Source organism: Liolophura sinensis, chromosome 1 (assembly GCF_032854445.1).
Source record: "Liolophura sinensis isolate JHLJ2023 chromosome 1, CUHK_Ljap_v2, whole genome shotgun sequence".
NCBI lineage: Eukaryota > Metazoa > Mollusca > Polyplacophora > Chitonida > Chitonidae > Liolophura > Liolophura sinensis.
This window is the reverse complement of record NC_088295.1, coordinates 63,112,794-63,133,429: the sequence shown is the minus strand read 5'-3', so window position 1 is coordinate 63,133,429 and position 20,636 is coordinate 63,112,794. Positions and strand designations below refer to the sequence as shown.

General features: G+C 39.4%; 1 protein-coding gene across 1 annotated transcript in view; it reads left to right on the top strand.

Annotated features, from left to right (window-relative positions):
* Window positions 1-12,012, top strand: part of LOC135461539 (uncharacterized) — a 31,777-nt gene extending 19,765 nt beyond the window's left edge. Inside the window, exons 3-4 of the mRNA XM_064738680.1 lie at window positions 2,954-3,186; window positions 10,836-12,012. Coding sequence (XP_064594750.1) covers window positions 2,954-3,186; window positions 10,836-10,847 — 245 coding nt within the window. The 3' untranslated portion in view covers window positions 10,848-12,012. The remainder of the gene's footprint in view (window positions 1-2,953; window positions 3,187-10,835) is intronic.
* The last annotated feature ends 8,624 nt before the right edge of the window (window positions 12,013-20,636 follow it).

Sequence of the window (20,636 nt, the reverse complement as noted above, 5' to 3'; positions counted from 1 at the left end):
TCGACTTTACTTGACGATTTACCATTGTGGTCCTCATCGATTGAACACAGCGTAAACTTAAATGCTATTTTCTAAATTATTACAGGCTCAAGAGCACAAACACTGGGAGAATTTCCTTGCTGTTGCCAGCAGTCACAACCCGGTCGTTCGTTAATGTATTGCCGGTCACATTCTTTCATTCCCGACCGCTACAGACCCGACCACGAGAGATCCCTGCGTCTCGAACCCATTGCGGTCGCGAAAAAAATCATTGTCCACGCGACAGAAAAGAAAAACATTTTAGAAAAGCTTTATTTTAACAAGCTGGGGGTTCTTTTTTCTGCTCCTTGTTACAAAGTAAACAGTGTGAGCTTGGGAAATCGTATAAACCTTTGAAGACGTACACCCTATGTAATGGTGAACAATGCTCTTCGCCAAAGCTGCTTTTACCTCGTCTACCAGTTTTGCCAGCAATAGGGACTTTGCTTGGGAACGTTCAATGTTTAGATGGCTAAGACCTTATTGACTGGTATCAGACAATAGGGCACCAAGCGGTGCGAGGAAACGTCAATATCACGCAATAAAATGCACCCGTCACGCAATAACTCTTCCCCAGTCACACTCGGAATTACTCGGATGCCTATTGTCAGCGTTTGGTGTTTGTGGTTCCCTTGAAAAAGCCATTTAGTATGCACCGACAACAAAGCATTAAAACATTTGGTGTACGTATGTAGGTAAAGGACATTTTTACAAAATTGTTGAAATTTACCACAGGAAAACGGTATTTAAATAGCCCGAGCCTTAAAATACAAAAGGGAAAAAGAACCATATATAAAATCATTGTGAATGAATGGAGGCAATTATTAAACGCACTGATAATGCCTTTTGAAGCAAGTTGAACAATAATGACACACTTGGTGCAACTCAAGAACTTAAGATTCGGCAGGTCATGGACACCTTTGAAGTTTTATCATAGATGTTGCAATTATCCTTAATAACAAAGCATATTGACAGGGAACGGCTAGTACTGAAGGCACTGAGAAGTGTCTTATGCTAAGTGTCGAAGAGGACTGGAAACCTTTGTTTTTTTCTCCATAGCAGCCTGCATTTTCTGCTTCTTTAGCAATTGCTGTCACTGTACAACGGAACTCGACCCTTTAAGCCGGACATCTGACGATTGTATTGTCACTGAAGTAAAGACGCCTAGACGCTGCAAAGTGATCGATAAACTCTGCATTTCGCAGTTAAGCCTGCCAGATAAAAACCCGCAAAGCGGCTATGCTGACAGGTATCTAAACCGGTTCTTTCGTCTAAATTACCGGCTCAGATTCAACCAAACAATTCCTTTGGGTTTCTAAGTTGCGGCATGAAGCGGTATGGCTGGCTTCGTCAACAGTTATCGCTGTGAGGTGAATACTGCTGAGATGCGGGCAATATGCCTGGCTCAAACACTGCTTTGAGGGAAAATAATTTCTATATCTGTGTGGGAGGCAGAGCGTGGGGGGAATGAAAACGATCACAGTTGTAAAGCGAAAACAAGCCAGATGCTATAGATGACTAAAGATTAACTCAATAAAACTCGGTTCCAAAGCTAGTACACGAATGAGTAAAACTTACTCACACATGCACCAATGTGTTACTCTAGTGTCAACTGTGTCAATCAGCAAATTCAAGGTTTCAGCCACTCAGCCATTCGTTCGGCTTTGTGTCCGTCTGAGAATCCATATGTAGACTCCAAACATACTTTCCTTTATTTATTCATTCATTTACTCACATATACCAGCCTACCGGGTCCCGATAGCACAGCTGATAATGCGGCCGCTTCGGGAGACGGTAGATCCAGGGTCAACCCTGAGTTGAGTCACACTTAAGACAGTAAAAGAGGAAGTTGTAACTTCCTCGCTTGGCGTTCAGCATGACAGCTTGACCCGTATCATTATAAAAAGAACGGTGGAAATCCGTCCTGCAACAGGAGGCACATTAATGCACACTAAAGATTCCTTTGTCGTCATATGATGAAGAATTATTAAGTACGACGTTAAACCCCAAACACTCATTCACTCACTCACTTATACCATGGTGCTAAGTTTTATGGATAGAAGAAACCGGAATACCTGCAATAACCACCGACCTTTGGCAAGTTACTGACATACTTTCTCAGGTGCGATATACAAACTTGCACGCAACACTGGTAAAAGATCAGCCTCCTTTCACGAAGACTGCCCAAAGAGCCTCACGAGCACCGTCTGTGAAAACCCCTGTAAATAATTGTCGAGAAATTTGACTTATTTTAGCAGTTTTTCCATATACCAGTTGGCTGAAGCCTCCTCCTTACTCCGACCAATAAGATCTTGGCCATTGAGGTGTGCGAATCAAGCTTTCGCCACATAAGGTCATGAGATTTGTCAGGTCTTGGCCATGGTTCTGTGCGATATGTACATCCAAATAGGCTGACAGCCATCGTTTAGTTGAAATATTCCTGAGGAAAGAAATTTAAATTCTTATCGTACAAAAACAAGAAGTATATTTTATCGATAAATGCAAGAATCGTTTAATTTAGGTCATGAGTTTGTGACCATTGAGACCGCTCGTTCGATTCCAACTTTGGTTATATCAACCAAAATGTTTGTCAGATGGCTAACGATTTTACGTGAGAAACATCGATCAAATAAACCAGTAGAAAAAAATAATGGACGAGTTAGGCGTAAGAAATGGTGGTGCGATATTTTTTATCGCCTTCCACAATGTTTCAAATTTGAACTGCTGTTTTTGACATCATAATGAATTGATACTTGGACAAAAAGTTTCCTTCAAAATCTGTTAAAGCTCACGTGTTTTTACTTACTTTAAAATATTTTTACCAGGACAGATATGAAGACACAAACTGTTATTGCTTGTGCAACTAATTTAAATAAAAAAGATAAGCACTTTAATTTGTTGCATAATAATTTTTCAAATATCTGTTTATTTGCAGGAAATAAAAGGTCGGAAGGAGACGACTTAAACATGTCAAAATCAAGAAGTGCTATAAAATCTGCGTTCTTAAAGCATCTATTGAGCAAAAGTACAGCACCTGCCTCGCTAGTAAAGGAATTCATTCGCCAGAGAAGAGAGCATAACCCAGAAAGCTACGAGACTGTCGGGCTGTCGGAAACTGACTCGCACATTACCGATGCGGATTTATTGAGGATTTTGGACAGATTAAGTGTAAGTATAGATTTAAAGCACTGACGCTTAGAAAAAACACCTGTAGCTTTCAAGCCTTGTTTCATGTGGATTTTACAGTTCTGTTTAATTCATGGGACACACTGCTTTCTGTATTTATTTATTATTAAGTTGCGTTTAACATCATACATGATGTGGGTTACTAATATATCAGCTCGTAAGCGCTAAGCCATTAATAGATATAGGACATCTGTAATATTATAAGATTTTGTGACAATGTCACATTGCTTTTGTGCGATTTGCTTTCGAAGATCTTTTGCTATGGGCAGTTTGAATAGGATTTTGTCTCCAAGAGCAGTTTCACGATTAGATCAGATAATTGGTCATTATTCCCCTACAGGTACGATATAGTTTTCGGGCTTTTCTGAGTGTATCGTCATGTTGAAGCGTAGTACATTGTTTCGCCATGACAAGCTGTTGCGTGCCGTTTAGTCCTGAACAAACTACAGTTAAAGGTCTAGTTTCGTGTTGTTTTGTTCATCTTCAAGCAACGGGGAACTTCCTAAAGTTTTCCCGCCTAAAGTAATTTGGGTGAAGGTTGTGGTGATCTGGTAACGTAGTAGGCCTACTCATCTGGTACAAGAGAATACAATCTGACTTGGACCAGAGGCGCCATTGCCATGGCGTTTTGTTCAGTTGTATACCTTTTTGTTTTCAAAACAGTTCGTTATGTTGAATTAAAACATGGTACATGACTTCACCGAGACAAGTTACTGATCAAGTACGAGATTTGTCCAAAATGTTTGGACACAATTAATATTTTCCACTTTTACGGGCTTAGAAATAGTTATTATTCTCAAGGCCTAAACCGATGGGTGGCATGAACTGCGAAAGTAAACCATCCAAACTGCTTCTTAGCGTTTATCTCCTGAGAGGCTCTTTAGGTCAAAGATGCTTTCAAGCCTGGATCTTCCACTCAGAAACCTTCAGAACCGTTGTCGTATAAGTGAAAAATTCTTTAGTACGGTTCATTTCAATAAATATAATAAACAAAGTAGACATCCATATTTGGATATACATAAGTTAATATACAGTGCATATCATTTATTCTTTCTTTATAAAACATTTCGCAGCATATGGAGCTTCAAGATAACCAATGTCGTTAAAGGATAACCGAGACATGTCATGTGAATTTCGATAAAAGTTGTAATGTTACTGAACTGAGAGATTCCAGACGCCAATTTCTTCACGCAGTAATGTATGATTTGGCAAGCAATATTGATATCTCTTACCTAGGTTTAGTTTTGATTTATCTTACGAAGGTTGTGCAATCATGGATTGAAGCACAACTGGATTACATTCTGCGGAAAAATTGATTCTTTTGCCAACTTAACCAGTGAGATTCCTCTGATTGTGTTTTTGGCAACAGAAACCCCTGGCAACCATGTGTTTGAAGAATGAATGATGGAAAAACCTTTCTAAAAATTTTTACCACTGATTAGTTTCTTTTTAGAGTGGAAGAAAACTCTTGAATGCGAGAGGAGATTTTCTGTCTATGTTTAGTGTTTTGTCACCGCAGCGGAAATCTTGGTTTTACAATTTTAAGAATTTACAATACCCTATCCCTATAGGTGACAGTGGGAGTTACAGGGGTCAGTTTATTAGGTATTCGTGATTAGTTGTCGTTTTACATCTGGGGTCGTTTGAAAAAACTATGTCTGATTTACACTTGAATAGGGAACAGGGTAAATGTTGGGGTGGCTTTCTTGTCAAACTGCCAACTAGGGACTTTTTGTCGTTCAACAAATTCTACGCTTCTTTTCCTCAGGTATTTGTGTAGCATATCCATTGTCTCATTTGGAATGAACGGACTCGAGTCATGGGCACTCGTTGGCAAATCGGACCACACTGCCCTTTGTCAGATGATTTGCCCTTGATGAACGTGGTGGCAGGTTCGAATCCTGCTCTCACTGGTTCGGATTCGGTTTCATCTTAACGCTTTTGTGGAAGGATTCGTGAAAGCCAGAAACTCGCAAAGAACGGTAGTTTCCTGGAGTATTGTACTTCTCCTCCTTTCCACAGACACACACACACACACGCGCACACACTTCTCCATAAACCAGACCATCCCAAATGTATGTAAAATACAGAAATCCAATTTTTGGACTTTAAGAGACCATAGTTCTTTTCCCCCTGAGGACATTTTCCAATTGTCCATCTAGAAAGTTGCACGATTGCATCAGTGTTCATGTACTTTATGTTGTAAATTTTTTCAGAAAAATCATCCCAGCTGTTTGATAAATGAGTTAGCGAGTTCCCCTGCTGGCATCTCGTCGACAGAGGCGTGCAGGGCTTTAATAGTAGAGTAATATCAATAGACCGGTTGTTATTAGGAGGACCTCAGAGTTATTGAAAATAAAATTGTTATTAGGCTATGATAACACAGCAATTTGATATTCATTATGCATAACCAAATTCACCTGAATTAATAATGAATGTCTCTAAAGTATTTTGAAACGAGATGATCTTGTTTGACAATGTTTGCTGGTTTTCGCTATCCTTCTTTGCATGTTTCAGTTTATTAAAAGCATTAGACTTATTCAAAATACCATCGTCCAGATTAATACACAGCCTGACTCGTTTAATTGTAGAAACATCATTTCCGTTCTGAGATAAGCAAAAAACGTAACAACTAACGTAACAAAAACTCCGTATGACGTAAATTATAAATGACACAGAACAGCAAGATTTCAAATTTTATCAAATGTTCCACGACACAGGCAACGATATTCAATTATACAATTAATCACTCTAAATCTAAGGACAAACGTGCCCTTCCTCCAAGCTCTGCCGGGTTTCCTCCCACCATGATTCTGGCCGTTTTTTTCAGTATGACGTAAACACCAATCAAACAAATAGAGTAATAAGTCAGCGAATCAGCCAGTCAGTCGGTCAGTCAACCAGTTATCCAGGCATTTTACATATTCTGATTTACTCGTTCACAAAGCCCTCAGGGAGCATGTCATGGACGAGTGTTTGGCGCTTATCTTTCAATCGACTCAAGGTGCAGGTTCAGTCCTATCCTTGGGCAGGGACTTTTTGAATTCTACCGCCTTCTCTGCGGTTGGGGAATTGGTGACAAGGCACTCGTGTGGCCATTAAAGCACATTAAAGTTCTTTGAAGATCTCCTGTCTTCCATTAGTGTCTATATACGTCAAGTGATCCGTGAGAAAGGTGATAAGTAATTTACCAAAAGTTGGTAGTTTCCCAGGCCACTCCGCTTTCTTCCACTCGTAAACATAGCTCTATTTTGACTTTAAGCAAGTCAGATAAATGAATAAATTGAATTCGTCAGTCACCTATCAATCAGTCAATCAGGTATACAGTTATTGGATGTGTTGAAAAATCTTGTTACCGCCTTGCGTGACAACTACGCATTTGTATAATGGGTCACTCTGTGAGGTAAAATCCACTCACGTTCCAGAGAAATACAATCGTCCCTCAGGTAAAGATTTGCGACTCGTCGGGTAATCCTTGTTTTTGCCAAATCACTCAATAAGATATACACACTGAAGAGGTATTATAGTCCGCGAGCAGATGACCCATCTCCCGCCTGACTGGTCCTATAATTGATCCATAATTGCAATTAATGTGGGCAAACACAAAATCGATGCGGTACATTTCATATACCCAAATATTAAACAAACGCTACTTGTCAGCTTGGCATGGTTATCGGAAAATGATTGGATAGGCTCTTCATTTTTTCCTGAATGTTTTCAGAAGGATATATTGGTGCGTCTCTAGACTACAGTCGGGCAAACAATCTGCGGTGCAGGGAAAATGATGCCTTCGGGCTTAGAAAAATACAGCTAAACTTGTAAATACACGTTACATAAAAGAAAATATGACAGAAGCTATCTCCATGGGTTCAATGACCTAAATAGGAAAACTACAGGATGAAACTTAAAATTAAATCAAATATTGAAAAAGTTGTTCTTTGTTCTCGGTGGATGAGTTAACCCCAGTTAAGGGTTTTAGTCTAACATTTCATTTAAATGGTTATATACTAGCATCTCCGGCCGTAAGTGGGAAGGTCTTCCAGCAACCTGCGGATGGTCGTGGGTCTCCCCCGGGCTGTGCCCGGTTTTCTCCCACCATAATGCTGGCCGCCGTCGTATAAGTTAAATATTCTTAAGTACGGCGTACAACACCAATCAAATAAATAAAATAAATATATAGTAGCAAATTATACCACCCCCCCCCTACTTTTATTATCATGGATAAAACAGAATTTAATAGTTAAAATAATGCATCGCTGTTAATAGCAATCTATATAGACATCACTAATCTAGAATTACTAGGAGTGCTGTACAACGGGACCTTGCTGTGTTGATTAGGGCTGCCCACAAGCCACACATGTATATATTTGATGTGGCAAATGTATACAGCCCGTTCTACCTTTTATAGTGATGATGTCAATTTTGTTTTGATGGCGGCTCAATTCTAAGAAACATTTCATAGGAAAGAACCAAAAGAAAAAAAACTGCACCACTCATACCACTTTGCTGGGGGCGAGGATAGTTTTCCGATGTTTCTCCTTTTTAACCCCCTTCCCCACCCATCCCATGCTTAATCAATGTGCTAAGGTATCCACGGATGTTTCGTGCCTACAGTGTACTACGTTAAGAACTTCAGATTTGGGCCTGAGATGAGGGTATCCGTGAGCCTTAACTTGTCATGAATATAGTAATGGCCGACACAATACCGAAAGTTCTCAGATCATAGCAATTGTGCACCTGTAGTCCAGACATCGTGCAGCCAGGAAAATCAAGTAGATGGACGTACAGAAGACAATAAATATTTGTATCTACCTAATTGTTCACACACAATACTCTGACTGCACGCTATACATGCAAGGTAGGAATCCTCTGATGTTCGTGTCTCAGTATTGATAGGCTTCTTGTGTGAAGAGCCAGTGATTTAACCAATAAAATGTCGATTTAGGACGCTGGAGTCCTCGAGATGTGTAATCATTGCTAGTAATAAACCATTAACATTGACTGGTGACGTCAACGAAGCTCCCGTATTGGAGAAATCCCGAGAAATTGAAGACAAGCTTGTGATCATTTGGCAATGGTCAGCCAACAGCAGTGGCACTCAAGTCACGAAACATTATCCTTATGATAAAACTGTCCAGGAACGCACAGGTTGGATATGAATTAAGGACAACTTATAAAATAGCATGATACACAATTTGGATACTGATTCACTTCTTTTCATCATTACTGAAAACTCTTGACTGCTTTCTCTTGGCATAAATACATCCTAATTTCTTTCTTTATATACTTTCTTAGCTCTTTGGTGGTTTGTGTTGAACGTTGTTTTGGAAATTTGTCTTGCAATTATTAACACAGGATGTCAATTTTAGTTGAGGGCAGATATACTGCTGACTGCTGTTCGTGTATGGCATATACAAAATTGTGACATCGGTTTACAGCAGTACACAGGAATTTTTAACTCCTTTCATATTCAGAGAATAGCTGAAAAAAATCTTAATTCCAAGCAGTTGTACTAATAAACTGAATCCCATACTCTTGTAATTGATTGAAAATTTAGGCGTTGATAATCTGATTGATAGCATAGGTTTGTCCGGAATTGACGATCGTTGAAATTTTAGATCGTCAGTTGCTGCCTTGGACTTACACGGTTGAATGGGTTAATAAAGTCATAAATCTGGGAAGGCAGTTATTGTTCTGTGGGCAATTCTATAAGTTATAGCCTCGGCCAGAGGTCAGTGGTCTGGCCTCCACTATTGACGCAAAACATTCAGTGTCTGTCAAATTGACACAAAATAAAGTGAGGCGAATCTTGGCAGAAACGCTGAACAAAGATTCAACCCACGATTTCTGGGTAAAGATGGGAAGGCCTCTCCGGTCGGTCAAAGTAAACTTCCCTTCATTCTTTCTGTTTGCTATCAGTCCAAACGGTCGAGTTGTCATATATTCTGAGAACCAACTAGGTGTTGATAGTGATCTTCAGAAAGTGTCTGCTGAATAAGGTATATAAATTAATTAAAATAAGCAGACGGTCATCTCGTTTCCGGTTCGGTCCAACTGACCAACGAGAGATAATCAAGGCGTGCCTTGAAATAATCATGCGAAGTTTTGATCAATTATTTCAGCATGGTCTCACTCATCGGTATTACATTAGTGGACAGACCTCACGGGTATAATTAATTGGTCAAGTAGGTGGAGGTTATTAGGCCTTAGCCTAAGGCCACATTACTCGTGGTACTTCTATTTATAATGATTTAATTCATATAAAGTGTACATAATAAGATGATTTTACATACATACATGAAACGTACATACCCTCTGGCTGACTGAGTTTCGTAATACATCGCTGATTAGATACGAACTTCCAGAATAATGCTGGACACATTTTGCCCAAATACATCAAGAGGTAAACCTCTACCATTCTTATGAATTACTGATTACATGAACATCAAAACCTGGCCTGAATTTCAATAAATGTCAGCCTGAAATGACTCAGTAACTTTTATACAGGCGTCTATATTAACAATAGTCATTTCCTTGTCAGCGCATATATAAACTCTTTCCAGTTTCCTACCTGGATTCGGTGACCACTGGCTATTGGTTTTCAGGACCAGAAATAAGCAAACAAGACGGCTTCAGGAATTTCTACCTTTTTAAACTTTTTATATTGGTTTAGTCAATTGTTGCTTTACGTTGTGCACAAGAATATTTCACTTATATTGTTTCATTTAACAAAAATAGTAAAAGAGTAATTCGGTAGCTCCATTAGAAATTTTCATGTAAAATACAAATAGTGTTAATTCGAAGAATTATTGCCGTTACTTGTGATATTAAAATGCTGCAAAATTAAAAGAAAATCTCCTTCTTAGGATTGACTCTACTTGTGCTTTACAATTACTATAGAATTAAAGGAAGGGTTTTTCTGTTGATGAAACCTGTCTGGAGGAGACTCTTGCACATGGCTAGTCAAGGCATTCCAAGTTACCTCATTACTGTTTGCGTGGGTGGTACCGATTGTGTGTGAAGCGACTTGAATCGCGTGGGACTTATGGGATTAAACTTTTCTCCAAACTTAAATATTTGGAAACATGAAGCAAACGTGGCTTGCAGAATCCTACAAGCATCTCTGGCATTGAGATAGGCGTTATTGCCAAGAAAAGACATGCAATCTCGCCGTAAAATTTGAAAATTGTTATTTTTTTCTTTTGTTTCTGGAAGAAGTCCAGTGTTGTGGTTCTATGAAATACATGAATGTATTGTCTAGTATACTATGAAACACTTTAGGGATAGAACACAATCGTTCTATGTTCAGTGAGGAATAGTTATTTCCCTTTGATGCTTTGTCGCTGCACCACTACTAATGTTATGGTGTCGTGACGGTTCACCACAAGTATAATTGCATGTTAACTCAACTTAGCGCGATGGTCATAATCATCTAGTTGTCATAATCGCAAGTAATGTTTTCTATCATTTAACAAGAACTAAGATCTATTTTTTGAGAAGATGTTAAATAATCATGTTGTCTACAAATGTCGTGTGGATATTATATATTTTACATTTTAATACTTGATAAGACTTTCCTAAACAATTTCTCCTCACAATTAGAATAACTTACTTACTTTTGTCTATTTCAGCTCAGTGAATAGAGTCATGGAGCTGGATCAGGAGAATCTGTTAATCTACGGAAGACGAGTAGGATCAATAAGGATTGCAGAAAATTTCCCGAAATCCAATTTCAATCGAATCAGTCTGTTTTGTTTATTTCTCAACTACTGTCTCGAAAAAGAAAAGTCTTTTCATCATTTCATCTGAAATGAAAAATTTGTCTTTGCTATAAAATAAGGTAAAATGGCCACCATACAAAGAGCTTTAGAAGTATTCCTCCTAAAGGTGGAAATAAACCGTTGCTAGTCTGAAACTCAGATATATATATATATGTCATTTGGACGACGTTAAGGGCGTCGCTGTCCGATTGCGTCTCGAGATGTGGCAATAAAATATGGTGGCATTTTATTCCTCATGTGAAAATATTATAATTTTGTCAACAAAATGTTATTCAACTTTTATAGTTGAAATATTACACCACAGGGTCAAACGATGAATGTGCCGTTCCTGTTGCTGAGTTGTTTTCTTGTCATAGTCACAAAAAGTGCTCCTGCCCGTCCTTTAGAACTATGTAGTAGTTATATAGCCATTTTGCCAAACGTAATAAGGTTATTTTTCAATGCACCTAGGTTAAATTCTTTCTGACTTTTTTGATATTGCTATGGAATTATCGTTTTTGGACACTTAGTTAACAAAAAGTAAAACTTTTTTGTAATGTACTGACAAATACTGAAAAAGTATTTGTGAGATGTCTGGTTTTTGTGTTTTTCAAGCAACACAATGGTGAAAGAAATACAGTTATATAACGAGAAAGGAATTGAAGGCGAAGATATTTCTTTTCCAAACCATCAGAATAAACGTTAGTAAACATTCCATAATTCGAACTGATTTTGGTGTTATTTACATTTAGGTTTAGTCATTTAAGTCAAAGAGCCGATCTTATTAAAAGGTTTTCAGACATCTTAGTAGCGCGAAGACAAAGCCGTGATCTGGCCACTGCTCTGAAGATTGTGGCCTGATGTTATAGTTACATGTATATCAAGACTTATTGAAAGTTCTGTAACTCTGTAACAAGCTTGTAATTTTCATTGCCTGTAAAATTGTCAGCACTGGAAAATACTGAAGATCTCTTAAGTCTAATGTCTCCTTGAAAATGTGTCCAAAGTCTCTCCGAGCACAAGAACCTCTCCTGAGTAAAGGAATTTCACGTTGAAATCTTCGTTCACAGAAAACTCTTGTTTTGACTGATTTATTTTTACCCACACCATCATAAATTTAAGTCTGGTTATTGGTGGAATAGTCAAATAAATATGTTCTCATTACCAAAAGGATGAATTTGAAACATATTGGACATTGCAAGACATATTCAGAAGTTACGCAGAAGGGATGTACATACACATGGTCCTAGGATACCCTACTCTAATCATCACGAACACCTGGGTGAAAAAGCTCACAACACAGCTCACATAAAGATGACAATATGCATGAAAAAAAAAAACAAAACAAACAAACACAAACACACAGACTACTCTTATTATTTATTTATTTATTTATCAGATTAGTGTTTTACGCCGTCCTCAAGAATATTTCACCTATACGACGGCAGCCAGCATTATGATTGGACGTAAGCGGGCAGAACCCCGGGGAAAACCCCGACCATCTGCAAGTTGATGCCAGATCCTCCCACGTATGACCTGCGTGAGCTGGATTTGAACTCACAGCGACCGCATCGTTGAGAGGCTCCTGGGTCACTAAGCAGGCAAACCTCGGCCACGGTGTTCCCACACCTATTATAATCAATGGTTGAACATGACAGTTTACTTCCATCACCATGACTTTCGGGTTGAGAAGGCCCAAATCGTTTTTCCAGCTGCCATTGTGACTAAGACACAAACAACGGATATACGCTATTTACGCACAGATAAAAAGGAAGTATTTTTTATTCCGACTTGTCTGTCTCCCCCTGTGTGTAATGATATTGTCTGGCAAATCATAGAACTGTAGTATTTTGTAGGAAATCCCGGTCTTGGATTCTGAATTTCTAGATTACTCCGCTCTCACTGTTCGACATGGTGACAATAGGTCGACGGGGCTCATAGGTCGTTCGTTGAAGACCATTTATCTTCCACCAGTTGGCGTGTATATCGTCACCAGTGACAAAATTCGTCATTACCTTCCAAAAACTTATATATAATTATTGATATATATGCTTGGATTTTTATGTCATACTTAACAATTTTCCCAGTCATACGACGATGAAGGGTATGTACTTGAAAAGTACTATGTCTTCTTGCGACAGGGCGAGTCGTATACCATCAAAGTGCTGCTGTCATCATGTAGAAGACACCAAACATGAATTTCTCAGAGCGAAATCGTGTGAAAATTTACTTATATGCCGTTCTTTTTAGCGCCCCATATGTTCTGCTACAGAATGTGTTTTCTGCTCGGTCAGCTAAAGAGTTGTTTTAGCCACACCCGATAAGCTCCCTGAGGTCGCAAGTTCGAATCCAACTTTGCCTATTTCGACTATGGCTTTAAGTCAGGAGTAATGTCAGGTCCGTTATTTATTCCGATTCATAATCTGACCAATGTCGTTTTAGTGGCCAACTCTTTAGAATACGGTAGTAAACATAAGTAAAATAAATAAATAAATAAATGTCATGGAGTAAATATGATCAATGCTCTCCATGGAAACTGAAGAAACCATTAGGCGACTCCTTGCTGCTTAAGTTACTTAAGACGTCTCTGTGCATTCCATTGTTCACTTCGATCCTATGGTTCACAGCTCAGGTGAGACCCGAGGTCATCATTAGTACCCCATGCAGGTGCATAACACTCCCTCAGTTATAACCCCTGACACGTGGCTTCATTACAGCCAATAATGAATCCAAAATCCGACAGAATCAACGGCGCCATTGCAAGTGTTTCCGGCCTTGTGTAAGCGAAGTATCCAAGGCCGTCAACTGGAAATAAAAATGTTTGAATTTAAATTTACCAGCAGTGTATTTAGTGTTTACTTCAATTACGTCATATCACGCCGGTGTCTCCTTTGCAGCAGTATGGTCCCAGTGCCGACATATTTAATTTATATACAGCGTTGTCTCAACAGCATGCCGTACCATCAAACTACATACAGAAAGACTGGATTAATCAGTACTTGACCACTCATGTTGCATGGGGAAAGTGCCAAGGTGGTGATTTTCAAGGCCAAAATGTGCTTGAATTTCAGCTTAAATCTGGTTATACAACATACCATCAGCTCTTTGTCGATCTCTACAATACGGTCACATGTGTTCTCGATTGTCCATTTCACTTCATATAGATAAAGTTGGCCGAGGTTGTATATGTGAACACCAGTCAAATAAATATTTTTTATATTTATATGATTGGTGTTTTACGCCGTACTCAAGAATATTTCACTTCTACGACGGCAGTCAGCATTATGGTGGGAGGAAAACGGGCAGATCCCGGGGAAAACCACAGCCATCCGCAGGTTTCTGCCAGACTTTCCCACTTACGGGAAGTGTACAAAGTTTGGTGCTTACGGGAAGTGGGAAAGCATGAGCTGGACTTGAACTTACAGCGACCGCATTGGTGAGAGGCTTCTGGGTTATTACGCTGCGCTAGCGTGCTATATAGATATATAGCCCGTCAAATAAACAAATTACGTAGATGAGTAGACACTAATAGGGTCTACCACTAAAATTTTTCCTGTTCAATGATTGACGCTATTCTCCTTTCATACTATGCTCTATAACAAATTGCTTAGGCTAGAGGTACACATTAATTGTAGCACGTTTACACGTGTGCATTTATGTGTGCCTTGGAGCGGCATCTTCATGCACCTGTACGTATTTTAAATGGGCACCAAACTTTGTACACAGAGTACACATCTTTGGGAACTACCTGTAGCGAACTACACAAATTCGTATCTACAAGAGCACATATCTGCATTTTGATAGCAAGAGTTGTCTTCTCATGCCACGATCTGCAGGAAGTGCCGACATTTCGCCGTACACAATAGCCGGAGAACAAACCCATGATGGAATGTCTTAAAGGCCCATTATCAGGATTATGTGACTACAGCTCAGACACATGCCTGACTTCAGTTAAAGATAAAAATAATACTAGTACGTATTCAGTTAATATCTATATTCGGAAGATACCAGACATGCCAGTATATTACTGTATAATTATATCCGGGTTTTTAAAGTGAGTTTTACGTGAGTTTAAAGTGAGTTTTGCATAATATACCGCATGAAATAAATCTCGTCGTTTGTCGCAAATTCACTAAATCAAGCTATAACAACGACGTTACTTTGTATCATATGTTTAGGCGGTTAATTGGTGAGGTGAGTAAGCTTTGTAAACTGGTAAAACACCAACGACATTAATGAGTTTCTGGAGTAAACCACCAGCAGCTGACAAATAACCGATGAGCTTTCCCACATCTGACAGACACGGCTTTCACTCGAAGAGTGAACTCAAAGTGTGTGCCATCTTAGAGTAAAGCAAGTGATCTCAAACGAACTCCCAGTAAGGTCACATAAACAGGATCAGGAGTGATTGCCACTGAGGCTCCCAGAACAGTAAAGGGGAGGATTACGTGTTCAGAACTGGGAGCGAAGCATTAGCGCCAGTACATTGAATTAGTTCAGTCTTAAATTAGTAACATACAACTTAAATGCCCCCTAGTACATGGAATCTGTCCTTATCCAGGAACTTACGTCACTAGTTCGTGTGCTTATGGCGGTACCGTTTATCGGAAAAATAGATGTATACGAAATACAAGTGCAGCTTCGAACAATGAATGGCTCCGCTCTCTTAGCAGATCCACACATCAATCTAGTCACTACCGAGGCATGAAGCTCTCAATAAGTAAAAGGTGTAAATCGCCGTTAGTGCATTATCCATTCTAAAACGCGACTGATATATTAACTCTGAAAAACGAAGACTAGGTTTTGACTCATTGTGATTAAAATACAGAAAAAGAGAGTAAAGGGAGTGAAATCAGAGCGGTGATGACAGTGTCGTGGTTGGAAAATGGTCAAATGTATTACCTGTGAAATCCGGCATATCGTCAATTTGGCTTTGTCAGTTTCTTTTTGCGTTAATGTACAATCTTAAAACGTGTCAACGTACACGCTTCCTAACACTATTGCCTCAGCAGATTTGGGGCGCAAAATGCAGTTATGTTAGTTGCAATGTATTAGACGTTGCTGGTCAAGAATTACTCTAAATGCTGAGTCATCACATTTAATACACAGTCGCAAACAATGCGTAGGGACCAGGGCTTGGTGATGCCTCGGGTGACAACGAAGTCATAGGTTTTCGGAGTTACACAACTTCTGTATTATCCCCTCTCAACATAGGCCCAAGAGAATCGACGATAATATTCTCAGTAAAATTAATTAAGTTTTCATTTCATTTATTTGACATTCCATCATGTGTTTGGCGTAAAGAAATTTTAAGAAAAAACAACAGATCATTTCTATCGTGGTATTAATCCAGAGATGGCAGTAAAATTACTTCCCTTTTGAAAAAGATTCGCGTGCATTGACTATTAAAGGGAGTTAACTTCGTTTGCAATCTGGCTGGAGTTGCTTTCCACTGCTAATCATCATCGATTCATAGATGGGAGACCAGTTGGCTGAAAGCCTGTGAGATCAAAACAATTTTGTTCTGATTATGCATTCTTGCAGTGATGTTATCTTAGACGTACACCAGTAACAGTCATTAAAACAAAAAGTATTCCACTTTTAATAATCTGGGCAACTTTATAACGTGAAAGACCGCATCACCCAGGGCAAAACACTGCTTAACACCTAAAATGCTGTTTCATCAATGAGTCAATCGATTACTTATGTAAATATACTAATAGTGACTCACATATGGGCACCAAGCACATGCGTCATGGCGGACAGCCTTTGTGTATAATGTCCAGGCAAGATTTCCAAGAAAGTGGTTGCTGATAATTAAGAGAGTCAGCTGTGATAGAGGCACATCCCAAACTGGCCAAGAGACACATTCTACAGATAACTGAATCAAAAAAAAAGATACTCGAGCTCCTTTTATTCAGCCTGTTTTCGAGAAGATTGTTTTACTTGCGTGACATTTGGGTGAGCAATCTCGTGAGGGTTGGTCTTTCGGTCGTGGAAAGACGAGAGTCCTGCTGTTTAGACGCTTGGTGGATCTGTACAAAGTACTCATGATCGAAACATAGGTGATTATCGCAGGCGGGTGTGGGCGCAGGGAAAGCAAGCTGTCGACTGAGTGTACTAAAATTCAAAACAAGCCCTTCATCATTGTACGGAAGATTGTGATGAAAAAGGCATTTTGTCTGAATACAGACACAGTCTACACTGTCAAGTCAGTAAGAAATGCGTCTGAAAAACATGCCAAGGAGAATCTAACTCACAGATCTCATATTCTGATCGGCACATTCATTCTTGTGAATAAAACAACGGTTGAATGAGTGACCAAAAGTATAAACGAACGAATGACTAAATGGATGGATCATCAGTAAATTGATCATCTATAAGTTGATCTAGTTAAAGTGATCAGTTAATCAACCAATCAGTTATACCGATTCTCTTTAGTTAACGCTCCTGTCTTGCGATAAAATCACTAAAGTATTTGATTCATTTAGTTTAGAGCGTCCGATTAGTAAGCCGAAGACAATGGTTCAAGCTTGAGTCGATTCCTATTTAACACGTGAGAGTCTTTCTATTCGTTGCTGTTCTTGCTATTTCAGTATACCGTGAGGATATGGACGGCCCAGTATCATTATACAGCGATGAAGTGTTATACCGGGCGTCTTCAGCATGGTGATCCGATAAAGAACACTATACATCGATTCGGGGATCAACCGCCTACAAACATAGATTGTCATGCTATGACCGGAATAATGTTGTAAACGAAGTTATATCCAAAGCAAGCAAACAAACAAAAATATACCAATTCATTTAGTCATTTGGGCTGCAAGGCTTACAGAAAAAATATTACTGGTGGCTATTCTTACAATCAATTCATGAAAATATAAAAGGAAGCTGGCAAATACATGTATGTATCGAAGATAAAAAATTCTTTTTAAAACATTAGATAATTCCCTTCGTTCTAGAATATTTTTAAACAAATGCACTGACGAACTTCCGTTAGTATATAAGCTATATGACATTATTATAGACGCTACGAGATTTACTTATCTGCCAAATAATTGCGTCTGTGCATGTACATTCGAGAGACAACGTGTTTGTGTCCTCCAAGAAAAGCCTGATTGGCGGTAAAGCGATCGAAAGAATTATACAGACAGATTACATGAATATTTGAAGCAGTGATCTACTTTTGATGCATGACTATACATGTATAGGACTATGCTGTTGGTTTGAACGGTATTTGTTGAGTTTCTACTTTCAGCGATGTGCAGCTAGTAACAAAGATGTAATATAAACCACAGGTGTGCTCTAGTGAGATTTAGGTGGACATCCTGGTGACAAAGTGCTGGGCATGTTTTTGAAGTGCCATATTATCAATGTATTGTTAGCGTTTCATTCCCACGCATATGCGTTGCAGATTTCATATTTACGGATGGGATCAAAAGCGACATCTAGTGCTAAACGGAAGTATCTAAATTTATCTGCGGTCACGGCACGGCCATTGATGATGTATTGTTGGTAACCATATCCAGTGTGGACAACACTTCATTTCACCGCAAAGCGCTGTGCGGTCTCGAACACCGTTATCATAGTTTAACAAACTAATTATGAATGGTCATAACCAACTCTCAGTCTTTGCGACTGGTTTAAAGATTGCTGTTTGCTTGCCGATTACGGCTGCCCGAGATATAACAACCCTGTATTTAGAGAGAATACAGTGAACAGCAGATCGGAAGAACGGCTTTGTATTTCAGTACGTGCACGTGTCTCTAACACTGTCTGGTAACGCCCCCTTATAAAACTGAGTGGATTCTGATATTCCTCTGTAAACATCCGCAAAGTATATGCCAACACGAACACAGATTCCTCTTATAGACTTATTGCATTGCCTCATAACCACCCATATATATAAAAATACAACATTTCTGATAAGGTCTGAGCTCAGTTTAATAGCACATAATACTATTAGTTTGTATTCGCACGCCTCCAGATAGCACGCTCATTTAGTGACCAATCCGCTCAGCTAATTCTGGCGGTGGTGGAATGCTCTAATTAAGGTGTGGGAGGAAAACTAAGGGATAAGGGAATTCCAGATATAATGTGATCACGGTGGGTCCAGTGCGATCTTACGCATTGCGTCTATCGTTTTGGGAATACAGTATAAGTATATTATCTAGCTTTCCTCGGCGGTTATATGGAGATCATTGAAGGGCGTGGTAAAAAGAGTGAGTGAGTGAGTGCTTGGGGTTTAACGTCGTACTCAACAATTTTTCAGTCATATGGCGACGAAGGAATCATTAGGGTGCATGTACGTGCAATGTGGCTCCTTGTTGCAGGACGGATTTCCACCGATCTTTTATTTAGTGCTGCTTCAATGAGACGACTTACCGAAGGCAAGTAAGCCGCCCCGCCCGAGCCATTATACTGATACGGGTCAACCAGTCGTTGCGGTAGATCCAGGGTCAATCGTGGGTGGAGTCATTCTTAAGACCTTAAAAGAGGAAGTTGTAACTTCCCCGCTTGGCGTTCAGCGTGAAGGGGATAGTGCAACGACCGGTTGACCCGTCTCAGAATAAAGGCTTGGGCGTTGTGGCGTACTTGCCTTCCATAAGGCGTCTCAGTGAAGCAACACTAGATAAAGAACGGTGGAAATCCGTCCTGCAACAATGAGGCACATTACATGCACTCATTCTTTCGTCGTTATATGACTGAAAAATTGTTAAGTACGACGTTAAGTACTTAATACACTATATGTAGCGTACAGTGAAAAATAACAGCTACAAGCTATCCTTCTGGCGGTAGCATGAAATTTGAGATCGAACATCTAAAATCAGCATGAGAGATGGCAGGTGTGGTGTGGGGGTGGAGGGAGCTTCGTTGTGAAAAAATACTTGAATTCTAGAAATCTTTACTTCCATGGACAACACCTGTAACTTGTAACTGTATCCTAAACGATAGGGTGAAAACATGAAAGTGAAAGGACCACCGATGTCTGTTTGTCACCACCATGATATTTGTTGGCACATGTAGCACAATAGGTTTGGTACAAACCGTATGATATACATAAGTGTTACAGCGTTACACTTTCATTCAAAAGGCAAAGTTCGATAAGTTCCAATTGTGTATAAGGAAGTCAACTGTGCCTTTAGCGACTGGCCACCAATTTTTGACCAATAAGAGGTCCTGCTTAGTTTTTTGGTACTGACCGTATTTATTTATTTGATTGGTGTTTTTTGCGTCCTATACGTAAGAATATTTCACCTATACGACGGCGGCCAGGATTCTGGCTGGAGGAACAGGACAAAGCCCGGGAGAATCCCACGGCCATCCGAAGGTTTTGCCAGACCTTCTCACTTACATTTGGGACTGAAAGTTGACGACATCATTAATAAGGCCTTTCAACTACCCCAAAAAGGCTGTCAAACAGTATTTTATATTTTGACTGACATGGCATAAAATTCGATACCAAGCGCCTGGTTTCACCAGATGTTGTCAGTTTCCTCTGGTACACAAAATCCTGACTTCCGTCATTTAAACCAAAATATTTGTACATATCTATAACAGAAGAGCACCAAACAATAAATCATTACACGTCATTACACACGGACTATAGTTAGTGTAAAGTGGAACGATTCAAGTTTCAATCGGCATAGGTGTCTTCCAAGTTTTTCTTAT